The 26,260-nt window shown below is 43.1% G+C and overlaps 1 protein-coding gene across 2 annotated transcripts; it reads right to left on the bottom strand.

Moving 5' to 3' along the window:
* Positions 1–1,733: 1,733 nt before the first annotated feature.
* Positions 1,734–22,613, bottom strand: tbc1d22b (TBC1 domain family, member 22B). 2 transcript variants are annotated; one of them, XM_080469240.1, is made up of 13 exons: positions 22,203–22,613; positions 14,406–14,586; positions 13,418–13,583; positions 12,739–12,906; positions 12,400–12,470; positions 12,101–12,229; positions 11,951–12,016; positions 9,907–10,021; positions 9,691–9,797; positions 9,535–9,610; positions 7,829–7,956; positions 7,599–7,694; positions 1,734–5,767 (listed from the first exon to the last, which is right to left on the bottom strand). In XM_080469240.1, exons 1-13 carry the CDS (start codon positions 22,256–22,258, stop codon positions 5,639–5,641), a joined length of 1,488 nt encoding a protein of 495 aa, XP_080325366.1. In that variant the 5' UTR covers positions 22,259–22,613; the 3' UTR covers positions 1,734–5,638. The 2 variants fall into 2 exon arrangements, with proteins under 2 accessions (XP_080325366.1, XP_080325367.1); XM_080469241.1 differs by having other exon boundaries at positions 13,487–13,583.
* Positions 22,614–26,260: the final 3,647 nt, after the last annotated feature.

The raw sequence follows: 26,260 nt of genomic DNA, 5'->3' as shown, positions 1-26,260 counted from the left end.
TACAATTATCTAGCGGCGCAGAAACTTTATATTCACACATTATTTACAAAATGTCAACAAGGGAAGATTTGTCCATCCAGCCATACATGTTGGAGCCAGAGTCGGACCCGGCGGAGCGAGATGAAAATGACCATGATGCACCTACAGAACAACGTCTTCATATGGATGTAACGCAATGGTGTGTTACTATATTTACACTAACTTCTCCATCCATGCCCACTACTACAATACTGCCTGTATTACAACGACTATTTAACACAGAAGTTACATTCTAATCTAAAACGAGCACACAGCGCTAACATATGAAGACGGTGCAACTGCTAATGCTAACAAAACAATGACAGGGACGTCTTATCATCACACTTTTTAGCGTTATATACAGCTTACCGAAGTGCTCTGTTCGTCGTCTCCATAGATAGAAGGAACTGACCGCTCAATCAGACCAAGTCTTTCGGCAAATCCTTCTTTATACTGGCGGAGGTTGCTGAAGCAGTCGTCCTTAAAGTGATTCGCGCACACAAAAATGACCTTACCCACAGATGTGGGTACATTTCTGTGAAAAATAAAACTCAACCAGGCACTTCGAAAAGGTTCTGATGCTGGGAGACGGTGTAACGAAGCTTGTGGGTTACTACATCCAACAACCGAACATTTCGACTTATCCTCTCGTAACTTCGGTTGGACTACAAAATCGCAGCGAGAAACAAAAATGGCGGATTGCTCGAAATGTCGATGTCCTAATTTGGCAGTTCCGCTGAGAATACTGTGACGTCATTGTTCAAAAAACGTAATAGAGAATAGAAAAATTGAAACCGATCGCAAAATATGACCAAAACAGAATATAAAGATATCAACGGAGCACCTGAAGAGACTACTTTGAACTTTTCTGTACTTCTAAACACTCTAAATATACAACAAAATGCATTTAAGGGCTACAAAAGTGGATTTAGCATGATATGTCCCCTTTAAAGTGACGTTTAGGACTAGCGCCCCCACATCTCAATGGTGAGGACAAGAACTGCATGCAGGCCGACAACTTCATTAAAGTGAGAGTGAAGATTCACCATCATGCACAAATGAAAAGAAATGAAAAGAGCCTAATTTTACACATGACAAAACTGAAAACAAACAACAAAAAGGAAATGCAAAGGGAAAAACAGCAATTTACCAATATTTTAGAGACCCCCCAAAATCTCACAAATCATGTTTTAAGGGGGGGCTCCTGTCTCATTAAGGGGGGGCTGAGCCCCCCCTGGAACCCCGTAGTTTGCACCCTGCCTGCCTGTCACATACATGCTGCATGTGTTTTTGAGAATTTCTAAAGAGAACATAAGCCAGGGATGCATGTTCTCCCTGAGTGTTTCTGGTTGTTTGTCTCAGTTTGGCCTGTGATGAGCAGGTGACCCTCCCACTTTTCCTGTAAGACAATTTCATCCATATTTGCTTCCGTCTTCTGTGATTGGATATCCAGTCTGAACTGTGATGTCCTCACCACTATAAATACAGATCTGTCCCCGTAACATGGCTATCCTGGCTCCTCTACCGGGTGACAGCTACAGACCTGATGCCTTCTTCTAGTGGCGTCGCAGGAATCAGAGGACATCCCATCATTTCTCTGCAGAGATCCCATTTCCCTAAACAATCGTTGGGACTCTCAGTGATTGTTGTAAGGTCTTACCTCTGTGCCAGGTCAGAGTTCACAGTCAAACACTCGACACACAGAAAATGAATAAGAATTCAGTTTTATTATAAACTAAAAAGAGAACATCCAGCAGGCTCTGTAATAACTTAATGATTCTTCATTTGACGGCTGAAGCCAGCTCTGACTATAGAAGCGCTCCGACTATAGATCGTATTGGCCCGTTTGCACATTCTCTGGTTGGAACAGTTTTTATCAAAGCACTCCACACTTTGTACAGCCTCTACGGGTCGACATCACATTTCGGCGAACACGTGACCCGTCAATGAAAACAGCACGGAGAGAAGAATACAGTCATCGTAGTGACACATTCAGCACGGAGCACCAGAATGAGTGGAGGCGACGCTACAGAAACATTCAACGTGGCCGATGAAGCTCCATCAGTCAGAAAGTTCCGTTTCTTCTTCTGTAACAATGTTTCATGCAAACGGTTCCAAACAGGGAGATCAACAGATCATCAGTGGTGCCAGACTCACTGCTGAGAAGCATCGTTACAACACATAACCACTGGACACCAACGTCCCTTCTTTTCCTGTGTAATTCAGCAGAACAGCTGTTTAATCTGCTCCAGCCATCCCCTCATAGCGGATTAGTTGTTTCGCCAATAATCTGTAAATGTATCTTGAGGTTACATTTCTTCTTCTCTGTGACGTGAGGCTGCTGCGTTGACCGAGTTTCCACACGCCGGACGAATAAAGTCTCATCGTAACACGTCGTTACCTTTAACTCGGTGATCTCTTGTTGCCATGGCAGCGTATCCAGAGGCGGGTGATCTCAACGTCGCTCCACTTTTTTACTGGTCAACAGTGAAGGAGGACGTCACACTGAGCTGCTTGTGGCCGTTTGGTTTTCAGTGTAAATTCAACAAGATCACAGCTTTCAGAGAGACACCGAGCAGAACATGTGACGTCACCGGCCTGGTGGGCCTTGAGAGGATAATTAGTGTATTCAGACCTTTCAGCACCATCTTCAGCAGAACGTCACTGAATTCTACAAACTGTGGTAGCGTTGTGGGACGACCAGGGATTTAAACACCCCCGACAAAACACTGTTTCACAAATCCAACAAATGAATGTCAACAGATTTCAGAACCTCTCTCACCTCGCCTTCGTTAAATTGTTTAGAAATAATGTCAACAAACAGTTTGGTTTGGTCGTCTCCAACAAACAAGTGCTGCTCAAACATACAAAGCTCCACCATCATGGTTCAGGTTCTTCTCCGTCTGATATCAGTGAGGATGCATTTCTCTGAGATCGGTAAAGTCCAGGTCACACTGACTGGCTGAGAGTTTAAACTTCCATCAGACCTGGAAGAGGAAAGTCTCTGAGGGTGTGAGTCTGTACGCAAACCACAAGTCAGTATCAAGACTTTTGTAGGGTTCCACCATTCATCCAGAAATAATGATTTAGTTTTTACACCACGTGACAAAATCCTGGTCACAGAAGTGAAATGGAAGATTTGAAAGATCTGATGTAGTTCAGGTCGAAAAACATGTTTTGATCTTCTTCACAAGTCCTAATCTGACAAACGGGCTTTAGTTTGGACCTTCTGGACGTGGAGCAACAGTCAGTAACTGTTGGGTGTCAGAAGTGAAGATGAGTAGAAGTTTGCATGTTTGAGCACGTTTGTCTCTGCTTCACCAGATCTTAGCAACAGCTGAGAACTTCATTGACAATATTTCCACAAAATATCCAGGAAATCCAAGAATACCAGATCATGTGGATTAAAAAAAAAAATAAAAAAAAAAATGGTTCAGACGATCAAAGTCAAATACGAAACACTGAAGCTTTCCGATTGTCTCGTCTTCCAAACTTCAGTGGTACTGAAGGTAGAAGGTCAGAAACACAAAATAAAGACTGGAGAAAAAACCCCCCAAAAAACTACTTCCTGTCGTGTTGCAGGGAACAAAGTGGAAACAGAGACTGGAGCAACAGAAGGTCTGAGCTGGAGAAATGTTGGTGACGAAGGCCTCGACAGAGAAGCTGAGCTGCAGCGCGTCGCAGGAACCTGAACCTCTGAAAACACGTTTCCTAAAAGCGTCGCCGAGCGAGACGGAGGCCACGCAGAGGGCGTCACTACAGGGACTGAGTATTCACACTCCCTCTCACTGGCTTGGTAAAATTAACACTTTCAGGTCTGAGCAGCTGCGCCTCGTCTCAATTGTAGAATTAAAAATGGTAATTTTCTCTAAAATGGAACTAAACGTGACTTGAAGCAGTGGCGGGGGAAGTTTTTAACAAGATATTAAATATCAGAGTACAAATTGAACGTGAAGCCGACTGATTAAAACGATGAAGAGGAGCTGTGGGCGGAGTCAAGACCACAGCGCCACATCAGCTCCTGAAACAAGCTCAGGTCATTTCTCTGCTCTCAGGTCTTCCACCTGCACTGTTTCCATGGCGACCAGGTGAGACGACGGGCGATGGAGGAAACGGGAGTTTAGTTTGATATTTGATTTAAAGTTGGTGTGTTTACAAGGACTTTAGCGTCTCAGTGATTATTTATTCATTCATTCATTTTCTCCAGAACGTCTTGATCCAGGTTCACTTAGTTGACGTTAAATCGCCACGGAGACGCGGACCTTCATGTAAACACACTCACTGCTGACGGGTTGAAAAGTTGAGAGCTTTTTGAGTCTTCAGGTGAATTTAGTGGTTGATAGAACTGGATTGTCGTTAGAAATGTTTTGCTGTTGCGCTCTGGTTTAAAGTCTTGTGCTCTCACGGCGCAGCGACTGCTGTGGTTTCATGTGCGTCTGACGCGACATCGATGAAACGTCCAAAACACCTGGACTCGTCTTTCCCTCGCGTCGGGAAAATAAAACGTGGACTTGATCGCTGCGGTGACTCCATGAAGGAGTTCCTTCCACTGGTGTTCACAGCAGAGTGAATTAAAGCACCACCAGCTGGTGAAGGCAAATGAAGTTGTAGTTTCTAATTTTCAAATTAGAAGTAAGAAAATGAAGCGTCTCCGCTGATATTCACGCGTTGGTATTGACAGCAGCTATTCTCCACCCTGCCAGTGTCTCGGAGCTTGTTGGTATTTACTCACTCAACAACAAAGTGTGACTCTGATAGTCGGCCAAGGTCAAACTGGGAACTACAGTGACTCACCACTGCCACCTAAAGCACACAAGAGGCATTACTTAAATGTGCATACGGCCCCTTTAAAGTAAGAAGAAAGATTTTGTACGGACCTGGTTTGAGTAGGGGGTTCCTCAGTGGCTTTTCTTTGCTTCAAGACAGTGAAGCTGCACATCTGTTGGTGCTGAACATTTTCTAATGAAGCGTCATGAGGGTGAAACGAGACGATCTGAAACTGAACGACTGCGGCTCTGTGCTGAGGGGGAGATGAGGCCTTTTACCATTCCTCTTATTTTCATCCCTTCAACTTTATTCTAGATGTCCTACATGAGTTAAATCTTTCCGTTGGTAAAGTTACGGAACCTTTTTGAAGAGAAAGTCACTCCCAGAATGTGAAATTAAAGAAAATTGTTGTTTTTCTTTTTCTTTTTTTAACGCGTGGTCTTTGTTTGCAACTGTCCATCCAAGAGGATCACAACTGAAAACCAATTTTATATCCGACAGCTCAACAGTGGTTTGACTATTCACATTTTGAAAGAGAAAATGACCGAAGTCCTGCAGTCTGTCGGTTTCTACTTAAAATCTTTTCCCTGTAAAACAACTACTAAAACAAATCTGCAAAAAAATAGAATCTGTAGATTTCGTCCTTCACTAAAAAGACTCACAAACATCCCTCTTCCCTTTATAATACAGTGTGTGAACCCAGAAGACGGCAGAGCGGCGTCCCTGTGCTGTAACAGTTCCTGCTGGCTGAGACTCCACGTCAAACTCAATCAGTTTGTCGTCTCGTCCGTGTTCCTTCACAAACACCTGAAGTGTGGAGGATCGCCTTCGTCCTGATGTGGAAGCGTCTGGCTTATCTCTTGTAGTGGCTGGGCGCGTCTGCAAACGTGTACTTCAGTCTGTAAGCTTCAGCCAGGAGGAGACCCACCTCCTCGTTGCCCCAGTGGATTGTGGGAAGGTTCTGCAGGAGCATGAGGAGGCCCTGAAGAGCACAGCAAGTTTACTTTTAGAAAGTAGAAGGCAGGTAGGAGCAGGGGAGGGACTTAGGGAGACCAACGACTGCGTGTGAGTGGCGAGAACAAACTTTTTAATGGGCTGGATCGGAAGCAGGAGTGCACAGGAATTAGTTTTAATCCAGAGAAATACGAGTTTTCATTCATGAATTACATGAACTCTTCGTCCTAGAATCAGACAGGCCCCTCCCCCGTCTGAAAACCGTATAGATGGTGTTTCGAAAACAATGTATTTTATATTCCCCATGTTTTTATCATTTTTAATTTGGCTTGCATTTGTTTCATGACCTGTATTTATTGGTTTGTATGCTTGTTTGTGAACAATTTTTCGCAAAAACTACTCAGCCGAAATGCATGAAATCTTCAGATATGAGTCGTCATCATCCAAGGATCAATAAATTTGATTTTGGGACGTTAGCGGCGAACAGTTTCTGAATAATATAAAAAAAAAAATTGAGAAAAAACGCCACATACAAAGCAGATGGGAGAGGCACCTCATGGAGATCAAATTCTGTTGCCATGGAGACGCTCCGGAGCTCGCAGCTAATATCCAAGTTCAGCAAGTGTCAAGAAACAGCGGTGTGCAGACATTGACTCGGGCAGTGGTTTATCTGTGATGTTCCTGCCGGACAGGCTAGTTAGCGTTGGCGGAGGTCCGCGCTCTGCTGAGTAGGCGTTCTATTTTATGTAAACGTGTGAACTGTGCAGTTTCACGTCTCATGGATTCTCTGTACAGCACTTCGGTCCACCCTGGTGTCTTTAATGTGCTTTATAAAAAAAAAGCTGGATTAGATTCTAGCTTTCATTTCACTACTAACCAGGTCAGCGGCTTTTACAGCTGGATGACTTTGGGTGTCACAAATCTTCAATTCAGTGTTGTCTTTTTAAATCGCTGATAAAGTCAGAGCGACTCTCTGTTTAGCTGTTTGAAGGAGAGAAACTATCAATCTGAACATTTTAGCTGTGATTGTCTGGAAGTTCTGATAAAAGTGAGCATCAATCTGGAATGATTTCTTATTGGAGCAGATAAAAGAATATCTGATAGTGATATTTGTCTTTTCTTTAAAGGAGGCATCAGCTGGTATTCTCATGTGTTCAGTCTCCCTTAAATTGTCTTTAAATCAATTATTAAAATTCATTAGAAAATAAAATCAAACATAGAGCTCGTTCTGACTCTTTTTCATACCGTAACTTTATCTCGCGTGAGTTGATGTGAGATTTTGACGGGTACGGATGTTAGGCGCGCGTTAAATCGCCGCAGGAACTGTCAATCATTGATAGCATAGCATAGCATAGCATAGCGGTCCTCTGCTCACACGGAAAATAAAAATAATCGATTGTGAAGCCGCGTACAAACAATGTCGCAGAGCAAACATTCCCGGAAATTTAAAGTTCGATACGGGGTTATATATAAATCACATGGAGGTCACAGTTTATACGAATGTTTAGCGGCCAGCGGCTAAATTTAGCTGATGTGGGTTTATGATATTAGCTTCCTGTGTTGACGACAACACAGGAGCACAATCCAAATCCACGTTTTGGGGTACGCCCTCTAGTGAGCAATTCTGGTTTGAACAAAGAGCCAAACAAAAAACTAACTGTCAAACTCCAGATTTTCAGGCAAGTTTCAACTGAGGTCCAACCCCCATGTACATGTTTTAAACAAGTAGAAATGTGATTTCTGGGTAACGACTCTTTTAAAACAGGTTCCTCCTTTGATTCTGGACAGGTCGGCTTTCACGGCCTCCGCGTGTTGTGATATAATCCAGTGGAGGAGTGAATGAACACGGACGCCGGTACCTGAAAGTCCACCATGGAGAGGATTTCTTTGCGCCACTCGATGAGGAAAGCAGCACAGACGTACAGGTGGAAGTGAGAGAAACCTTCTGCTTCAGCCTGTGGGGAAACACAAACCAGTGTCGTGCTTTTAGTGAAGGGAAAGCAGCTGGTTGTAACGCCTCAACCTTCAGGCAGTTTGTACCAAGTTACCCTCCATCACGTTATGGACAGTAACTCACACACAGCTCTACCTGGTAGGTGTCCCAGAGACGGATAGTGCAACGCAACGGCAGCTCCCTCATCAGAAGATTGTTCATCCAGCGGAAGGCAAACTGCAGGTACTCCACTTCATACCTCTTGAAATGATTGTGAATGTCCTCTGAAGAATGAAGAAACACACACACACACACACACATTAAATCAGAATCACTGTCATCAGTGCAGTGAAAGTTGGAGCAATCACTGGAAAACATCAAACAAGAATCTGTCATACAATGAGACCAGATCTACATCAAGCATGGAAAAACACAACGTCTTTTATCCAACAGTCATGAAACAGCTTTTGATAAAAGCTACGAGAGAAAGGAGCTCTGCAGAATCTGCCTGCTGCCTGAACAGACTCCAGTATTTCTGAAACTCCTGCAGCACCGGGAAGGTTTCACGACTTTCTCCCATGATAACAGAATGTATTACAAACATTTTGGGGCCCTGAAGAAAACATATGTGATTGCAGATAGAAGTGACGGAGGGCCAGTTGAGAAAAGACCTCGTCACAATAACAGCCAGTCTGTGGCTTCTTTTCAAACAAGCTGAAAACTATTAATTGAAAATGAAGATTTTCTCAGTGTTTTTACTGGAATACTTGAGTCAAAAAATGATCTTCATGGAGGCAAATGTGCTTTACTGATTGTTATTTTTCTTGCCGGTCCAATTCAATCCTCAGTGCCCCCCCCCCCCCCTGTACAGCCTTTCCAAACTATGGAAGCTATTACGTACTAAACCAGGATTGGTTCGTCAGAAGTAAAAAGGATAACAATTGTAAAACTATCAGTACATGTGAGATGCTGTCTGTCTCATTCTGCCTCCATCCCTTCCTCTTCTCCTCCCTCCCTGCAGAGGAATCTTGACCATGGGTTTTAAACATAAGGCCCACAACAGCTCCAAACCAGCTGCCTAACCAGTGAAAATTTCAAAGAATTTTTTTTAATTTTAAAAAACAACAACAAATTTCTTAACAAAAAAAAAAAAGAGCCCACAGAGACCCGCGCTGATATATCAGTAATGCGGCCATGAAAGACAGCTGCCTCATACTGCCATCTGCTGTCAGCAGAGTGCTACAGCATCCTGAACTCACTCCTCGTAAAATACTTCTGATTTGAACTCATTTAATTCTTCAATTCTAATTCACACATTGATCATTTCAGTGTCCTTCAACAGAAGTCAATGCACTCGAGGAAACCCAATGTTTCTAACTGTCATTAATATTTCAACGGGATGTCATTAACGTCCACACTGTACACAAAGCAAACTCCTCTCTACACAGGAGGACTGAATGGATCGCCTCCAGCTGGGCCGCCAGAGGGGGGACTCTGTACCCGCATGCTGGGGGCGGGGCTTCATGCCGTCATTCAGAAGTTCCTAGGAAATGCAATCTGTCTGTCTGTCTGGTTTAACCTGCTTTCATCTCTGATGGCTGATTTGAGAAGGGCAGGAAGTAAACATGTGGAGTAACGTGTTCATGTTATCTATGGGAAACGGCTAAATATCTGGAAATGCTTAAAACTGATAACAACCTTACAAATAGTGTGTAATTATCTTATCTTTTTTCTCTCCAGAAAAAGCCGACCTCGTGGAAAAGCTCGTTTAATTCGTTCATCCTCCGTGTGTGTATATTGGTGACGATATTTAACGACTGATTCAGTCTGCCAGACGCTGACCCTCCTGTGTAGAAACGTACCGTCTATCCTGCTGACCAGCTCCTCCAGAGCTTTCACCTTGTTCTGGATTCCTGGCTGGGCGAAGGTGTAGTTGTCCTAAAAATCAAGGCCGTGTCAGTGAAGACGCACGGGATCAGTTTTCTTTGAGAGCCGGTGGAGATGTGCAGCAGGCCCACCTGTATTCCGTCCAGCAGCTTGCTCATGCACCAGAAGCTGTCGGCCTCGATGTTTCTCTGGGTGTCCAGAGGCAGCGCCGCCACCTGGAAGTTCTCCACGTCCTCCGCTGAACAACAAACCGCACACAAGCAGACACGTGACTCTCGTCCACACTCCGGGACAGAGATTTAATAATATCAGTCTCCGTGGGTCAACGTTTCAAGCAGGCCACTTACTGACAAACTCGGAAAGGAAGACGACAAAAAACGGTGTGACCAGATCATTGATTCCCTGGACGTAGCCGCTGGCCGGGTGACGGATGGCCCAGATGAACAGGATCCGCTCAAACACCTGAGGCCACAAACAAAACAGCTCATCAATCCATTATTCTTCCGTCTGAACACTGTGTGACTGTTACATTAGTCATTCTAATAAGACACACTACAGTTGTTCTTGAAAACAAATCATTAAAGCCGTGAGCAGCAAGTCCACAATTTCAGGTTTCCAGTAAATCTGGACAGAATTAACCATTGTCGCTTTGTTTTTTTGTTTTGTTTTAAACACCTTTGTGGAAATACACATTCCATCAAGTTCCTGTGAGCTGCAGCTTCTTCCTGAGAGGAATTCACCACCACTGCCCACAATCTTGACTGAATTAACTTAAAATCAGTGTTGTTGATTATTTTGGCTGAAGGAAGATGACATAAATCCAGACAAACTATTTCTCTGCTTTTAGCCTTTTTAATGTAACTCATAGTTCTCTTAAACACACTATGAGCAGTTAGAGGTAAAGGGCCGTTGCTCACAAACACACAGCTCTGATTTCAAACATCCCTTTCCTCTATTTGAATGAACAGAGCTTCATCTGGCTTTTGGTGAATTAACCAGAGTTTGGCTTCACCTGCTGCTCTGTACGCAAGGAAGGAGGCTGTAAATACACAGTCGGTCAGTTTGGGGTCATTTCACCGTTTCTGGTGTTTTCAGTATGTGGGACCTCTCCTCCTCTCCAGGTTTGCCTTCAGTTCATCAGCTTCCTCGGCCACAAAACTTAATTTGCTCCAGAAGCTTCTCCGGGCACAGTTTCAGTGTTCGCAGTCTCTTTCAGGGTATCCGGACGTCTTAGAATCTGACAGCTTGAAACGTCTGCTTGCTGTGACATGCTGGTTGAAGAAGCCACTTGTGCTTCTTCTCAGGCCACATTTGATCCTGCACATCATGGATCTCTGGTTGTTTGGGTGAGTGATGTGGTCTGGTCTGCAGACGGTTCAACGTATCAGATACTGTGGAACTTTGGAACCTGCAGTGGCTGAATGTTGCCCTTTGTGCTCCTTTACAGGGACACTACAAGAGAAACTTCAGCTGCGGTGTTTGACCAGAAGTCCCAGCAGACTGACCTGCATAAATGAGCGACAGACCAAAGGTCAAACGAGTGACAGCTTTGATATCTTCTAAGTCAGGTCTAAAGCTCACCCTGCTGAAAACTGGAAACACCTCAATTTGTAAGGAATTCTCAGCAGAAACTTCCCGGACATGAGCTGGTATAGTCCAGGAGCTTACTGGAGGAGGAACTGCTCCCTCAACCGGAGGACGAGCTGCCTCCGTCTCCTCAGGGAGGCAGGCTTGTTCCTCCAGTGTGTGACTTCAGGAACAGGAACAGGAAGCCGTTCGATCCACTAATTGATTTACGGATAAGCTTGAAACTTTTACATGTGTATTATTATGTGTACACTACCAGTCAAATGTTTGGACACACCTTCTCATTCAATGGTTTTTTTTTATTGATTTTCTTGCCTATTTCCATACAATGTAAATTGTAAAATAAAAAAAATTGATTGAATGACAAGGCGTGTTCAAAAGTTTGACGGTTAATGTATTTCGAAGTATTTAAGTGACTGATGATTGTATTTTTGTTTCTCAAGGTTGCAGGTTCGACCTATTGAAATGATGTTCATCTGTAACGAGGAGAAAAACGCATGCGGACTAATCCAACCAAAAAAGAGTCCTCCTCACCTGATACCTCAGAGCGCCACCTTCAGGGTTTACCATCATGTAAACACTTGAGGTGAATCAAGATATTCACCATTACTCTGCCAGTAATTGAAGCTGAAACTGTGTATTTAATGTCACTTCACATATCATGGAGGCTCCGTTATGGTCAGCCTGGTCCCTGAGTTGAACAATTGTCGACTCCTGGTTTGTATAACAACCAATGTTGTTTAGCATTCGGTTTGAAGAAAATGAGAGAAATAAAGCAAAGTGGATTGAGACATGAGGTCGTACCTCTTGTACAGCAGGCTGCTGGAAAAGGGGGATCAGAGGGTTGGTTCTTGGAATGTCAATGTGAATCTAATGGGACATAAGATGGTTGAGATGTTATAGAAAACTTGACAACAGTAAGAAGGTAGTGGTAGCTTTCTATAATGTTTTTACCTGTCTGTATGTGTCTTTGTAGTGCTCGTCTGTTCTGGAGTGGTAATACTGCTCGATGAAGCCAAAATACTCTTCCCTCTTCCTGCTCAGCACCAGCTCTCTGCGCTCCTTGTTGGCAGGCAGGTAACCCTGTCACAGACCGAGAGCAAGAGGGATCAAGAACAGAAACTTCCAGAACAGCAGCACAGGCTGCCCTTTAGGAAGAGATAACAGAGAGGAGATAAGCTGGGAAAATAAGCCTTTTGCCAGTAGGAGCAGTTCAGCACAATGTTTCTGTGTCTGAAGGTCGTTGGTCTTACAGAGAGAAGTCTCCACGTGACGGGACGCATTTCTTTTGGTATGCCCGACCAGCTGTGCTTCCGCAGTTCTTCTGTAACAACACAGGAAGACGAGAAGACCGACCATCAGTTCGCTGCAGACGTCAGAGCGAAGGGCAGCTCTGGGTGTGTTCATCACGACAATATGTTGAACTAAACCTCCGGAGTAGTTTGACTGTTCGCTTGCACAGCAGCAGCGTTACATGGCTAATAAATATCACGTCACATCGATGGGAAAACTTTTCAGAAATGGAGTCGCTGCACAGCTCCTTGAAAACCAAACCATACAAACAGCTTCCTGTTCATGTTGTGCGGCTGTACCCAGGTCAGTGTTGGGACTGGACAGCAGCTGCCTGAACTTGTCCAGGCGGCTTTTCTCCCGCACCGTCATGGGCGGTGCACCCGAGGCGTTCTGGTCCGAGATGCGAGCCACCAGTGGGATGAGCTGTCGAACTGGAAGAGACTGCTGCTTCTGCAGCGTGGAGCGAACTGGGGAGAGGCACACAACCATATCAGGCGGTCCGTTATGAAGTCGTACAGGCCAGGCACAACAAGAAACAACAACTCCACCTGTGCAGGTAAGAGCAGGGACGCTTTTCTAACTGCTCATGGTGCAGATCACAGTGTGGGTGCAGTGCTGTCTGACACATGGCTATAAAAACTTACTTTTTTCCATTGAAATGGTGTGATGTAGGCTTAATCACACTCCGTCTCCCTTTGACTTTCAGTGTCACAACTTTTCATATTATGGAAATGATGATTTTTGGAGAAATAGCTGGAGGCCACACCCTGTATGACAGTATCATGCAGCAGCACTGTGCCGTTTGTCTCAATATGAACTACGGAGCTTTCTCATTAGTTCATAGTCGCAGCAGTGTAACTGTGACCAACGTGCTGACAGCCTGCTCCACTCAGAGCGGCGGCCGCTGTCATCCGCTTCAATGAATCACCCGACGAGGATCTAAAAGCCTCTTACAGCGGACGCAGACCCTCCATCTACCTGCCGACGTGTTGAGGTGTGCGTCACTGTTGGACTTCACCACCTGGCCGTTGACAGTGGAGTCCTCACCGTCCTCCTCCTGGAGGTCCTGGAGGTCCGGAGTGTGTGGTCCTGCTGGAGGTGCTTCGTGTGACTCTTCAGTATCTGCGTCAGCCGCCTGATGCTGCTGTCAGGACAAAACACACACATAAGACAAGATCCGATTGTAATTGATGGTCTTCTTCAATACAACTGATGTCATTTAGGGAAGAACTAAGAACTTTTATCTGTTGAGCTAAGAAAAATTCATTGGCCAATTGCCTCATTTTCTCCTCCTATAAAACTTCTCGAAGTGGTGCAAGTAGAAATGAAAAAAGTACACAAATATACAGAAATAAAAGAGTTTGTGCACAGAGACATTTGATCAATAATAATCTACATCAAGGGTCACCAGCATTACTGTCCTCAGAGAAGACGAGATAAATCAAACTATTGAATAACTGTCCGTCATTATTCTACTCAAGTGTATAAATCGTACATCTGTATCTAATAAAGACACATTTACATGTTGTAAATCGGTTTAGATAAATGCAGAAAAGTGTGTGGGCACATTGGCATCATTACAGAAATGTAAATTTAGTTCTGGCTTTCTGAGTTTTGTTTTTGACTTTTGTCTGTGATATAATTAAGGGGGGAAAAACTGTCTGCAGTCAGCAGACTACTGCAGTAGAAGTACATTGTCATGTTTTATGGTTTTGGTGGTTTTTGTGCTTTTGTTGTCGTGTTTTGCACTTCTAGGAAATCATAAGAGTTTATTCTACTGGACTATCAGGTTTCATCATTATTTAATAAAAATATATGTATTTTTTTGGAGCAACATTAAACTCAGTTACAGTTTTTTTTATGTACTTCTTGTCAATGAGCTGAAAGTCGACCTACAGAACCCCTGCTGACTCCGGACGGCCCACACTTTAGCAGCCTGTTGTGTCAGTGATGAAAACAAGGTTACCTGGTTGTGTCCCGGTGTGTTGGAGTGTAGGCCGGATGTCGGCGTCGGGGTCGTGAGGAAATCTTCATCCTCCTCATCATCGATGTCCCAGGCGTCGTTAGTGCTGCGGGCGAACTCGTGGAAGCTGGAAGCCTTTTTGGTCTTCAGATTGTTGACCTTGGCCTTGGAGTCTTTGAGGTATCTTCAGAGGGGCAGGTCGAAGCAGGAGAGGAAGGAAAAAAAAAAACATGAATCATGTGAGCGATCTCACTCCTGCACTGTGACGTACAGCCAAAACACAGCTTCAGTACACGATGGTGGACGAAAAGAACAAAAAATAAACAAAAAAAACTGTAACACAGGGGGGCAACAGACACCGGCGGGTCTTTGCGGCAGGTGGAACTGGTGCATGCAGTTCAACCAAACATGTTCAGGTACGCGCCAACTGATGGTGACAAAGTAAAAAATAAAAAGCGTCCACGGAGACGAGGAGGCGCATGCAGTCCAGCTGTAACCGAGCACTTACGTGCGTCGCAGTCGAGGGTCGAGCGGTGGATGCTGCGCTCCGTACACTAGCTGTACGCTGTGGAAAACAATGTGAAACGCTGTCACCTCGCAGCAGGTTAACACATGAAGCTACTCAGGCACACAGTGACTTACTGGTAGAAGATGATTACTGTACGCAATAAGGCTGCGCCATACGTTCAGAGTCATTTTCATCGTGACATCAACATCTGTAAAATACACACTGCACCAGCCTGACTGAACTGTGGTGAATTCTGTTTCCATGGACGTAGTAGTAATGAGAGAAATGATGAAAAATCTGTAGAAATCCCAAAGTGAACAACCTGCTGCACTTCTGAAACACTGCTGGTGGGAAGAGCGTCGGCTCACTTTATCCGATACCTTCATTCAGTCCAGTAACGTGCTCAGTTCCTTTACAGCTAGTGAAAGAGTTAACCTTGTTTTTTTGACTAAAAGACAAAAGGACTCTCCTACGTCAAAACACAAATTCTAAAAAGAGACGACTGCACAACTTTAACACCCCAAATTGTGAACTTTAAAACTTGTAAGATTAAAGAAAACTGGACATAATTCTTCCGCAAAATCATTTTCCGTTCAGAAACGTCGAGAAAAACTCCTCTGGTAAATCTATAAAAGAAGAGTTTCTAGAAATGGTCACAATGTGGAGTCAGAAGCAAAGATTTGGGACTGAAGTTAGTAGAGCTAACATGTAGATTTAAGAAAATCACTGAACTACGCACCAATGACAACAAGTTAGAGTGTATGGTACCGAGAACGTGGTGATACAATGAACCAGTGTGTTTATCCAGAATATTAAATGAAAGCAGCACGGAGGCTTTGCTGGAAAATAAACTGACATATAATCCCTCCACTGGAACAATGCACGTCCACATTAAGCAACACTTTGGATATTAACCTGCACCAACCGCTCTGCTGGTTAATCTGTGTAGAGCGGCGCCTTCTCATGAACAAATGTGTTTTTGTGTAATTATATGAAGCTTGAAAAAAGTAAACCCCTGTATGACGTTGCAAAGATGCTCAGAGAAGACGACTCAGCATTCCTTTGAACATCTCTGGATTACTTCAGTGTGTGTGTGTGTGTGTGTGTGTGTGTGTGTGTGTGTGTGTGTGTGTGTGTGTGTGTGTGTGTGTGTGTGTGTGTGTGTGTGTGTGTGGGAATCTTAATGCTCAGCTTTCTTTTCAAGAGTACCGCTGTTGATGTGCTGTAAACGCATATAGTTTAGTTCATTGTTAATAATATCGTTGTTCTGTAACTTATTGTTCATTTATTTCTGTGCACTTTTGAATTAATCTGATTGGTTTTGATGTGTGGAACAGAATATGTGTCATCTATCCAAGATGAAATGTGGACAAGAAGGCACCGTTAAATTCAGATTTTAAGTTTTTCACTTTAAATAAACGTTCAGAAATAAATAAAATCACCTGAAACAGCATGTTTGCCTCGTGTTGAATATATTTTCATGCAGGCTGCCTGTGTGACCAGTAATGCCTACAAACTGCTCCAACTAATGCTAACTTTACAATAATGTCACAATGAGACTGGGGCTATCGGCCACAAATCAAATGTCCAAAGAGACGCCTCACAAAAGAAACGTCTGACTTGCCCGGTGAGACGAGGGTTGTCGTCCCTTATTTCTTAGTCCAACCACACTGTGGATGTATAAAATAAATATTTCACTGGAAATGGAGAGTTGTCTCTCACTCGTCTGGGGGCCAGCGTTAGTTCAGCAATATCACAATCCTGAGATCAGGCAGCAGAACTTATGTGACAATTAGCAAATACAATGGATGTATTGTCATTAAATAGAGCTGCTAATATTTCAAAAAAAAAAAAAGAAAAAAGGTATTTCTGAGCTGATTTAAAAAGAAGGCGGACACCCACTTCTCCAGGCGCCAAAACACCACTGATCATGAAGAACTGTTTGGTAGCTTCCTGCTCCACCCTATAAAACCATCACGACGACATTCTCCATCAGCCTCCAACCTCCTGACCACAAACACACCCATAGTGCTGGACCAGGGGTTTGTACTGTGGGGATGTTGTTGGACAATGCAGTCGTCTATCTGCAGGTTATCGTTTAAATTCTCTGGTTTCTTGGGGGTTTAAACTTACTCTAATTTAGTCGTGCAGAAAAACTCCTTTAACTTTAAGATCAGTTCTGTTCAGTCTGTTAAAGAATGTAAGTATAGTTTTTTTTGTTTTCTGGGAAACTATTGCGTTCATCTAAAGCAAAAACAATCTTTCAAGCTGTTTGAGGGATATCACAACAATGATTATAAATTTCACATATACATATATACACTGAAAGCTCCTCCACTTCAAAGTAAAACTCTCCAAACAGCACGCAGCCAATAAAGCATTTATATGACTGAGATTGTTGACTTTGGACGTATCGTGACAATATTCATGACGACTATAAAAAAATATACCCCAAACATTAAACAATGAATAGATTCTGAATGATCACATTTTCAGTCGAGTAGATTCCTTCCTCACAATGAAGGTCAAACGTGTGATTATTTGATATAATTCCGACTCGTCACAGAATTCGTAGTTGCAGGTCTCTTTGTTTGCGTATCAACTTCATATGATTCTGAACTTCTTTTAACCTGGAGACGGAGAACTGAACACAGACTGCTCATTCTACATGACACAAAAAAGGATTTTCAGAATTCATTTGATATCTAAATCCAGTTGCAAAAAAAAAATAAAAAAATCCTTGTTTCTTTAGAATCATAATATTAAGAATACTAATAACTGGACCGAGGAACTTTTTAACTGCTTGTTGTCGTTAGCATTTAATACCAGTTTCAAGCCATTTTTGAACATAATGTGATCAATAAATGAACATGCTTAGTTTAATTAATTATTTTAGATCATGTGACAAATTAAACCAGCATGACTGGACTGTGTCAGACAGGATAATTGAGCCTCCTGTTGTTATATCAATGGGACTGTAGTTGTGTGTAAACAGAAGTAAGCGGTCACACTCATGTATATGATGTCTGGGTTAATAACAGGTTTTAGCTGCAGCATTGTAAATAGTAATTATTTTCCCAGAATGTATTTACTTTGAGACAGTTTATCAGCAGAGCTCTGCTGGACGAAGTCACAACCTGCAGGCACCCTGAGCGGTCTCTTCGTTTTACATTATAGAAAATTGATCTACAGTCAATCCAGAAAGTGTCACGACACTTCACATTCTACACATTTTATGTTTCAGCCAATTTTCCAAAATGGATTAAATTATTTTTTGCCCTCCAAATTTAACAGGCAATATATATATATATATATATATATATATATATATATATATATATATAAATAAAAAGACATGAAAGTTTTTGTGAAGTGTTTGCAAATTTACTAAAACTCAAAAGCTAAGAAACCACAGGGACATAACTCTTCACAGCCTTTACATGAATCTTTGAATTGATCTGAGGTTCTTCTGGTTTCCACTGATCATCCGGCCCATATTTGAACCCAGACTGAAGAGGTTCTGTAAAGAGGAATGAACCAAACCGACCAGAGGGAGGCGTGACAACATTGTGGCTTCATCTTCAGAAAGACTTGAGGCTGTAATTGCTGCCAAAGGAGCATCAACAAAGTGTGGAACAAAGGCTGTGAAGACTTATGTACATGTGATTTCTGTTTTATTTTCAATAAACTTCATTATGGAGGATTGTCTGTGGTTTGAGGGGAAAAAAAGAATTTACTCCATTTTGAAATAAGGCTGTAATGTAACAAAACGTGTAAAAAGTCAAGGGCTGCATTTTGCCCCTATTCTTCTTCATAAGGCTTTAGGTCGAACACCACAGAGTAAATATTGACAGCATCATCAGAGATATCTGACCCCCTTGAGGTTGTCTCTGTGTCTTTAAGTGTCGCCGTCTCCATGGCAACCCGCAAGCTTCTGTAATCAATCAAGGTTGAGCTCACAACATACTGGCTATGCTCTGAATTATTATAGTTTAAGAGCCAAATGGGTATTTTTTTCCATATTATGTCCCCTTTAACACTCGTCCTGGTCACAGACCGACGACAACAGAACTTCCCAATCATCGTTTCAAAGACTGACTCTGGTCTGACCACTTGTTCAGAACCCTGTCCTGACAGAGGAGCAGTTACTGGTGTGGTTTCCGAGAGACATCGACCTGACTAAGACCACTAACGTCTGAAAGGCCAATGGAAGCTCCTCGTGGCTGAGAACAGCGCCTGCTGACTATCAGCCGAGCTCTGCACTTTGTTTTATCAAAGCGGCTCAAGGACAAGCAGCCACACCAGACGCTCGTCTTTCCTGTTCAAACATGTTTATGTTTGGGTTTCTGGCCCTTCCACCCACCGCTGCCCCCACACAACCACAGCAACGCCCTCTCCTTGGAGACCGGGCCCACCCGCCTGCAGCCTGAGGCAGTTGCACCGAGCGGTTTAACTGCCACAAAAACACCCACGACAATAGAAATATCAACTCCACCAGAGGGGAAGAAACAGGTCACGACTTATCTTTCATTTTCCACATAGAGGGAAGTAGGAACAGAGCGAGGTCCTGGGTGTAATCCAGGACTAAAGTCTCCAGGCTGAAGCGGGCCTCCTCTCTGATAACAACACTAATGAAATGTCAACAATACATTAGCACAGTGGTGTGTGTGCTCAAAGACTCAAAAAGGGCCCCAGAATGCTAAATGAACCCCAAAGCGTCGCCCGTACATAACTCATAGAAATGCAGTTATGAACACACAATGAGATTGTGTTAGGCAGCGCACCTCAGAGTGTCTCAGAGTCAACAACATCGCAGAGGGAATTAGATCTATAAAGAAAAAAGTCTTCTTATGTAACCCGTCACTCAGACAGTTAAATAACGAGAGAGGAGGAATCAACGAGCTAAACCCGGCGCTTCACACGGTTTTAGTGACACGACCGGGGAGAAGTGTCTTTATCTCTGCAGAGAGTGAAACTTTAAACAACCTGCCAGGATTATTTGATGAGGATTAGAGCAGACGGGTAGAAACACACAGTCTGTGTGAGACGACGATGGGAGGGAGAGCTGGAACCTGAAGGATCGCCGGACATGTGGGGGGAAGAAATAAACACAGCGACTCCAAGACCGAGACTTCAGATTCAATTCTTCGACTCGTTTCAGCTGCCGGGATGGACTGTGGAGACGCTGCTCATATAGTTTAGTTGAGGATTCTTTCCAGTTTAAGATTCGTTATTAAGTTAAGTTAAACAGTCACATGGTCCGGAACAAAAGACCTCCAGAACCACAGAAACGAGCAAAACTTTGTGTGTTTGGCAACTGATATGTATCTTAATTATCATTGTTTTGGAACATTTAACCTTCAAACAATGTTATCAAAACACCCCCGAATTTATGATTGTAGGTTTTTCATTAATTTATGTGGCGGGGTTACAGTTTCCTCTACTCATTTCTTCAAAACAATTATAAAAAAGTTATTGTCGTTGTGTTTTTGAAATATTGCGCCATAATGTAAACAGGCACTGCAAACTCTCACGGCTTCAGCAGTTTGTTGTTTCTCATTTTTGGGACTTTTCAAATGAGTTAATCACTGAAATTGTCATAATTCATTTTGGTTTCATGATATTGAATCTGAGTTCATTGCGGTCTGTTTTGATATTTGTAATAATGATGATTTTGGACTATATTAGCAGCTCGCCTCATGTTGTAAGGCCTCCAGGTTTCTCAATTTGAACTAAAAATCTTCATAACAAGGTTAGTTTGAATGTGATTAAGTTAACCAAAATAGAGTATTAAATTATGACTATTTTAGAACGTGAGACTTCTTTTTGGGAGGTTTTTGTAAAGTGTTTGAACGCCGTCATTTAACCAATCAGTGTTGTGAAAGTGACCGACAATCAGATCTTGATTACTTCTTTAGAATGAAAAAAAAAAAAAGGATGTTAATTATATAACTGAATGATGATGTTGTAATAATCGCCACGTGTCTGTATTGTTCCCGTGTTGAACCATCAGCACCGTGCAGGTCAGTCTGATCATCAGTGACTCTTTGGTCGGTTTGACTATTGGATCCAACTTCTCTACGTTTTGATTCAACTTCTGTCCATTACAGGAAACTTTCCCACTCATTTGCAATTTAAATTGACCAATCAACCTTAAATGCATGTTTTTGTACTTCACAAGGAATCCAGAGTGCCCCGACAGTGGTGCCAACCACTGCTCCACCGTGCCGCTCGCATCCTGCTGTCATGGAGGAACTGACTGAGGAACTACAAGGTTCCACTCCGAACTCCAGCAACTGCAACTGTACTAATTATAACTCCCCAATATGCCTCACAAATGTATCACTACTGTATAATAAATAAACCACAAATGACAGTTTGCATTCACGATCCGCTAATTAAAAATGCCAGCACTTTATAAACCAATCATTACTTCACAAAGATCTATTATCTAATAATTAAAACAAATTAAAGGTCTGATGGGTCATCACTTCATGGGAGTCAGAAGCACAAAAGCAACAACAACAAACAAATTAAAAATGGAAAAAGATCGAAAACAAAGTGAACAAACGGTCCCACTTCTGACACGAAGTGGATTTATCACTCATGGTGTTGTTATCACAGTTCTCAAGAACAAGTTCACCTCATATCTTGCAGCAATAGAAAGAACTGGATGATAAGGACGGTACAATATATCACTAATTAACAGTTGTCAAGATATCAGCGTGTGTTGGACACACACTGGATGTGTGTTCAGGTCAGAGCATGAGGCCGTGGTTTATTTATTGATGGTTGGATGTCATTGTGTCACTCCGCAGCATTACCTCAGGTTTTAATCAGAGTATCACTCCGCAGCATTACCTCAGGTTTTAATCAGAATGTTACATGAAGCAACCATCACAGTCAAAAGTACAATAAGAGTCATTTTCTTATTTCCGTTTTGTTTCAAATGACATGATTATAATAAATACTTCTTACAAATTTTGTTTACTCATCATTACTCACACACACACACACACACACACACACACACACACACACACACACACACACACACACACACACACACACACACACACACACAGCTGAAGCATATGGTGCATGATATGACAGCTTGACACTGAGCAGAGATGGAGGCTTGTGTGTGTCAACAACACACACACACACACACACACACACACACACACACACACACACACACACACACACACACACAGTTAGATCTTTCTCTCTGCTGGTATTCAAAACATTATTTCTACAGTTTTTAATCAGCTCGCTCTTTATGAACGCACCTTCCGGGAACCTTTGCGTTTCTCCTCCAAAAATGGATCCTGTTGTCGGTGGCCATACTCGGAGTAGACGCCCCCGTCACGGCGGCATGGAGCGCGCGGAGCCCCCACGGCTCCCCGGCCCGGCTCCCGGCTGGTCCCTGCCCGGCTCCGGCTGCCTGCTACCGGTTTCACGCTGAGCGGAGGAGTCGCTGCTCGGCCCGGCTCCGCAGCTCCGGCTGGCTGCTCCTGGCTTCACGCGGGGCGGAGCAGCCGCTGCTACTCGCCCCGGCTGTACGGTTGGTACCGGTGGGTTCCACCCCGGCCTCCGCTGCCTGCTCCCGGGTTTAGACGGGGCGGGGGAGCCGCTGTTCGGCTTTCCGACGCCACGACGAGCGGTCCGGAGCGCTGGAAGTCGCCATCTTGGAGCGCACTGAGCGGAGCGCCGTGATTGGCTGAGGCTCGGAACAGGTGCAGTGAAGGCGGCCAATAGGAGGCGGAGCAGCGTGACAGGAGAGATGCGCTCCGTCGTCGAGCTCCAGTCAGGTGACACCTGCCCGGCAGGTCCGCTCTGGAGAGTACCTGGAACGGGGCCAAGATCTATCTATCTATCTATCTATCTATCTATCTATCTATCTATCTATCTATATTGATATATTGATAGATAGATAGATAGATAGATAGATAGATAGATAGATAGATAGATAGATAGATAGATAGATAGATAGATAGATAGATAGATAGATAGATAGATAGTCTAGCTACATGTCAACAAATCGCAAAACAAGTTAGAACAGAGGATTAAAAAAAAAGAAAAGAAACCTCCATATGAAGAAAACATAATCAGAGAATAAAAAAAAAGCCTTTGCTGATTAAACAACAGTCAAGATGGAAAGATTATCCAAAGATATAAAACAACATGACAAGATATAAAAACAGTTCCACAAGATTAAAAACAGAAACACAAGCACAGGATTAAAAAAAAAACTATCATATGATAAAAACACAATCACAGAAAAAAAATGACAGGATTTTAAACAAACTATATCAAGATTAAAAACAACATTATAGGATTAAAATAAACAAGCACACTACTTCTAGATAAAAAGCAGAATCACAGGATTAAAAAGACACATTTGTCTGTGACTGTGATTTTTTTGGTCTCTTTTTCTGTTTTTTATTCGCTTTGTGCTGAGCTGGTTTTGTCTCTTAGTGTCTGTGTGTGATTGTTTTGTCTCATTTTGAAATTGCTTCTCATCCCTTATGAAAGTGTCAGATTTATTACTTATTTATGTTTTTGTCTTGTATTTCTTAGAGGTCATTTATTTTAAATTACTTTGCAGTAGGTTTCCGTTTATCTGGTCTTTTTTCAGTCTTTCCCCTTCTGTGTTTGTCTCAGTATGTTAATCTTCTTCTTTTCACCGTTGTTTTGCACATATTTGCAGAGAGATTCCGTATTACAAATGGTCTTTGTGGCCCCGTGTTCATATATGTGTCTTTAATCACTTCAGATTTTCTGTGTTCAATAAAAACATTAAACAGTAGAATTGCTTGTGCGGTTGTACACTTGTTTATTCTCTCATCTTCAATTGCTGAGAATACTTTGAGTAACGCTCCCGTGAGACCTCTTGGATGCTGAGTTCAGTGAAATAGTAATGATTCTCTTCACTTTGGATAAAGCGAATGATCACAGTGGGCACAGTGAGCGAGACAGCAGCTCTGCAACTGTGTTCATCCATGAGCAGTCAGTTACTAGTGGCCCAAATGCTCTGACAGAATAATCACTGTTGAGCAAAAAATAAAATGGAGAAATGAAGACAGAACCGCCCTGTAACTCTCACAATCTACACAAACCACATTTCAGCATGAAATCTCATCACTTCCCCTCTGCACGCCGGCCTGTTGAGAAACACTTCCCTTTTCTGCTCGATGCTGCAGACCAGTAACATGCAGTCATAACAGGCAGGGGAGGCAGAGCATCACGTGTCATCATGGGAAGAATAACATATACAATGAACAAATAAATAGTGATATTATCCTATGGTTTTTGAACCATAAATTCATTTGAGATTTAACTTAAACCATTTTGATTGGCTTTTTGATAAATAAAGTCGCTACATTTGCACATTGCCTGTTCAACTACGGGGCAGAGACCCGTGTGCACACCGGTGAGGCACACACTGGCTGAGCCTCACTCTGATTGCACAAGCCTTCACAAACCTGCTGGCAGGCAGCACACTCAGTGAGAGCGAGCTACTAACTCTGTATGTCTTCAATAAAACATATAAAAAAAATGTTAACATCTGCCCCTTGACTTTCCAGAGTGTAGCTGGTGTGCATTGTGTATTTAGTGAATGCTGAGCGATCTTACAGCGGCAGTGAAGAGGCAGCAGGTGAGGCATGCAGTTCTTCTCCCTTGTGGCAGGGGGCGGTCGTGAGTCCAGAGACTTTCGTGTTCCAGCTGTAGAGGAAGAAACCGCCAGCTAAATCCATAGGGCTAAATCCACATGGTTACAATCTAGTTTTTCTACACTGGAGGATTATATAGCCAAGATCAAACTATTTTCTAAACTGGACTATCAATGGCAGCAGGAAGTAATAATTCTAAGGATTTTTGTCCAGAATGATCATGAACTTCATTGATAAGTAAAGGTAAGATCATAATATTTTACTTTTTAATGGGATGTGCATCACGTGGTGTACAGTTTGTAGATGCTGCCTCTTGCTTGCTATGTCTTCATTCACTGTTTTTACTATGTTTAAACTTGTTTCATCTCCTTTGGTTCCTTTCTTCCCGTTGTGTGTTGGTGAGTTTTACTCTTTTCTATTCAACATGCTCTCATTTCTCAGATGTGTCAACAAATGAAGCCCCAGCTGCCTTGTTTACATTGATCAGCTGATCACTTCTTTGTCAATAGTGTTTCCTGTCAGGCCCTTCACTGTGTGTATAATTAACGATTTGCCTTGTAAATATGAATATTTCCTTATTTTATATTTTTACAGTCAGGACCATGTGAGGACACAGTCTGACATTCCCTGGATTTTATTCTATTTAAATTTTTTTTTACTATAATCAAGTTCAGCCCTTAGTAAAGCTTCAGACACTTTAACAATAAGCCTATTACTATCAAATAATTTGCAACAAATGAAAAAAAAGTGCAGATTTTAAATGTCACACAGCTAAAATAAAGAAACAATTATGACCCCAGCGGTCACACACAACCATCAGACCGGGAAGCCCTTTAAAGGCTCCTTGAACACATGCTATTGGGTGTCACGTTTGCAAAACTAAAGTATTTTAAATAAGTAGGTGAAATAATACTTTTCTACACCTGATGACAGAACGAGGCATAAAGCCTTTTATTTTGTTACGTCTGTATCCTGAAGCAGTCTGTGTTTCCACCGTCATTCACAGAGGTCCAGTGACCTAAGCAGCTCATTCAAATTCATTCAAATGCAGGTTTAGGAGCCGGGGCCTGTGTTGGAGAGGCAAGAGGCTCTTTGGCCTGCTTGTTTAGGGAAATCACAGCAACCCCCAGCCACCACCTGCCCTCAGCCCCCTCCCGACTCCAACCGCCTCCAACCGACAAAACTCAGGTGTGAATTTCTGTTTGGGTCACCTGTGGTGCTCCGGCAGGCTGGGAGGGAGTGTGTGAGGCTCTCATGGAGAGAAGCTCCGTTTACACTTTGTCTGGGAAGGTTTCCTATTTGCTGTGAAGATTCTGTCAAACTTTGTGTCGAGGGAGTCGTGGGACTTTTGCCCTGCCGTTGAGTTTACCGTGGCAGCCGTGCTGAGGATGGAAACAGACACAATCAGAGGAGACTCTCTCCGAAGATGGAGTCACAAGGCTGGAACATGTGAAGCAGTGTGAGGAGAGCTTCAGGAGGAGAGCTTCAGGAGGAGAGCTTCAGGAGGAGAGCTGCAGGAGGAGAGCTGCAGGTGGAGAGCTGCAGGTGGAGAGCTGCATGAGGAGAGCTGCAGGAAGAGAGCTGCAGGTGGAGAGCTGCATGAGGAGAGCTGCAGGTGGAGAGCTGCAGGTGGAGAGCTGCATGAGGAGAGCTGCAGGAAGAGAGCTGCAGGT

This window comes from Lipophrys pholis, assembly GCF_963383615.2.
Source record: "Lipophrys pholis genome assembly, chromosome: 8".
NCBI lineage: Eukaryota > Metazoa > Chordata > Actinopteri > Blenniiformes > Blenniidae > Lipophrys > Lipophrys pholis.
Note: the sequence above shows the minus strand (reverse complement) of the source record. Positions and strands in the feature narration are given on the sequence as shown.

Bases quoted from the DNA above. Each gene is read 5' to 3' on its own strand.
- tbc1d22b (XM_080469240.1), bottom strand. From the start codon at position 22,258: ATGGCCACCGACAACAGGATCCATTTTTGGAGGAGAAACGCAAAGGTT. The intron at 14,587-22,202 runs GTGCGTTCATAA...GCCCCTCTGAAG, and splicing joins AACGCAAAGGTTCCCGGAAG to ATACCTCAAAGACTCCAAGG. The intron at 12,471-12,738 runs GTACAGCCGCAC...GTGTTGTTACAG, and splicing joins CAGTCCCAACACTGACCTGG to AAGAACTGCGGAAGCACAGC.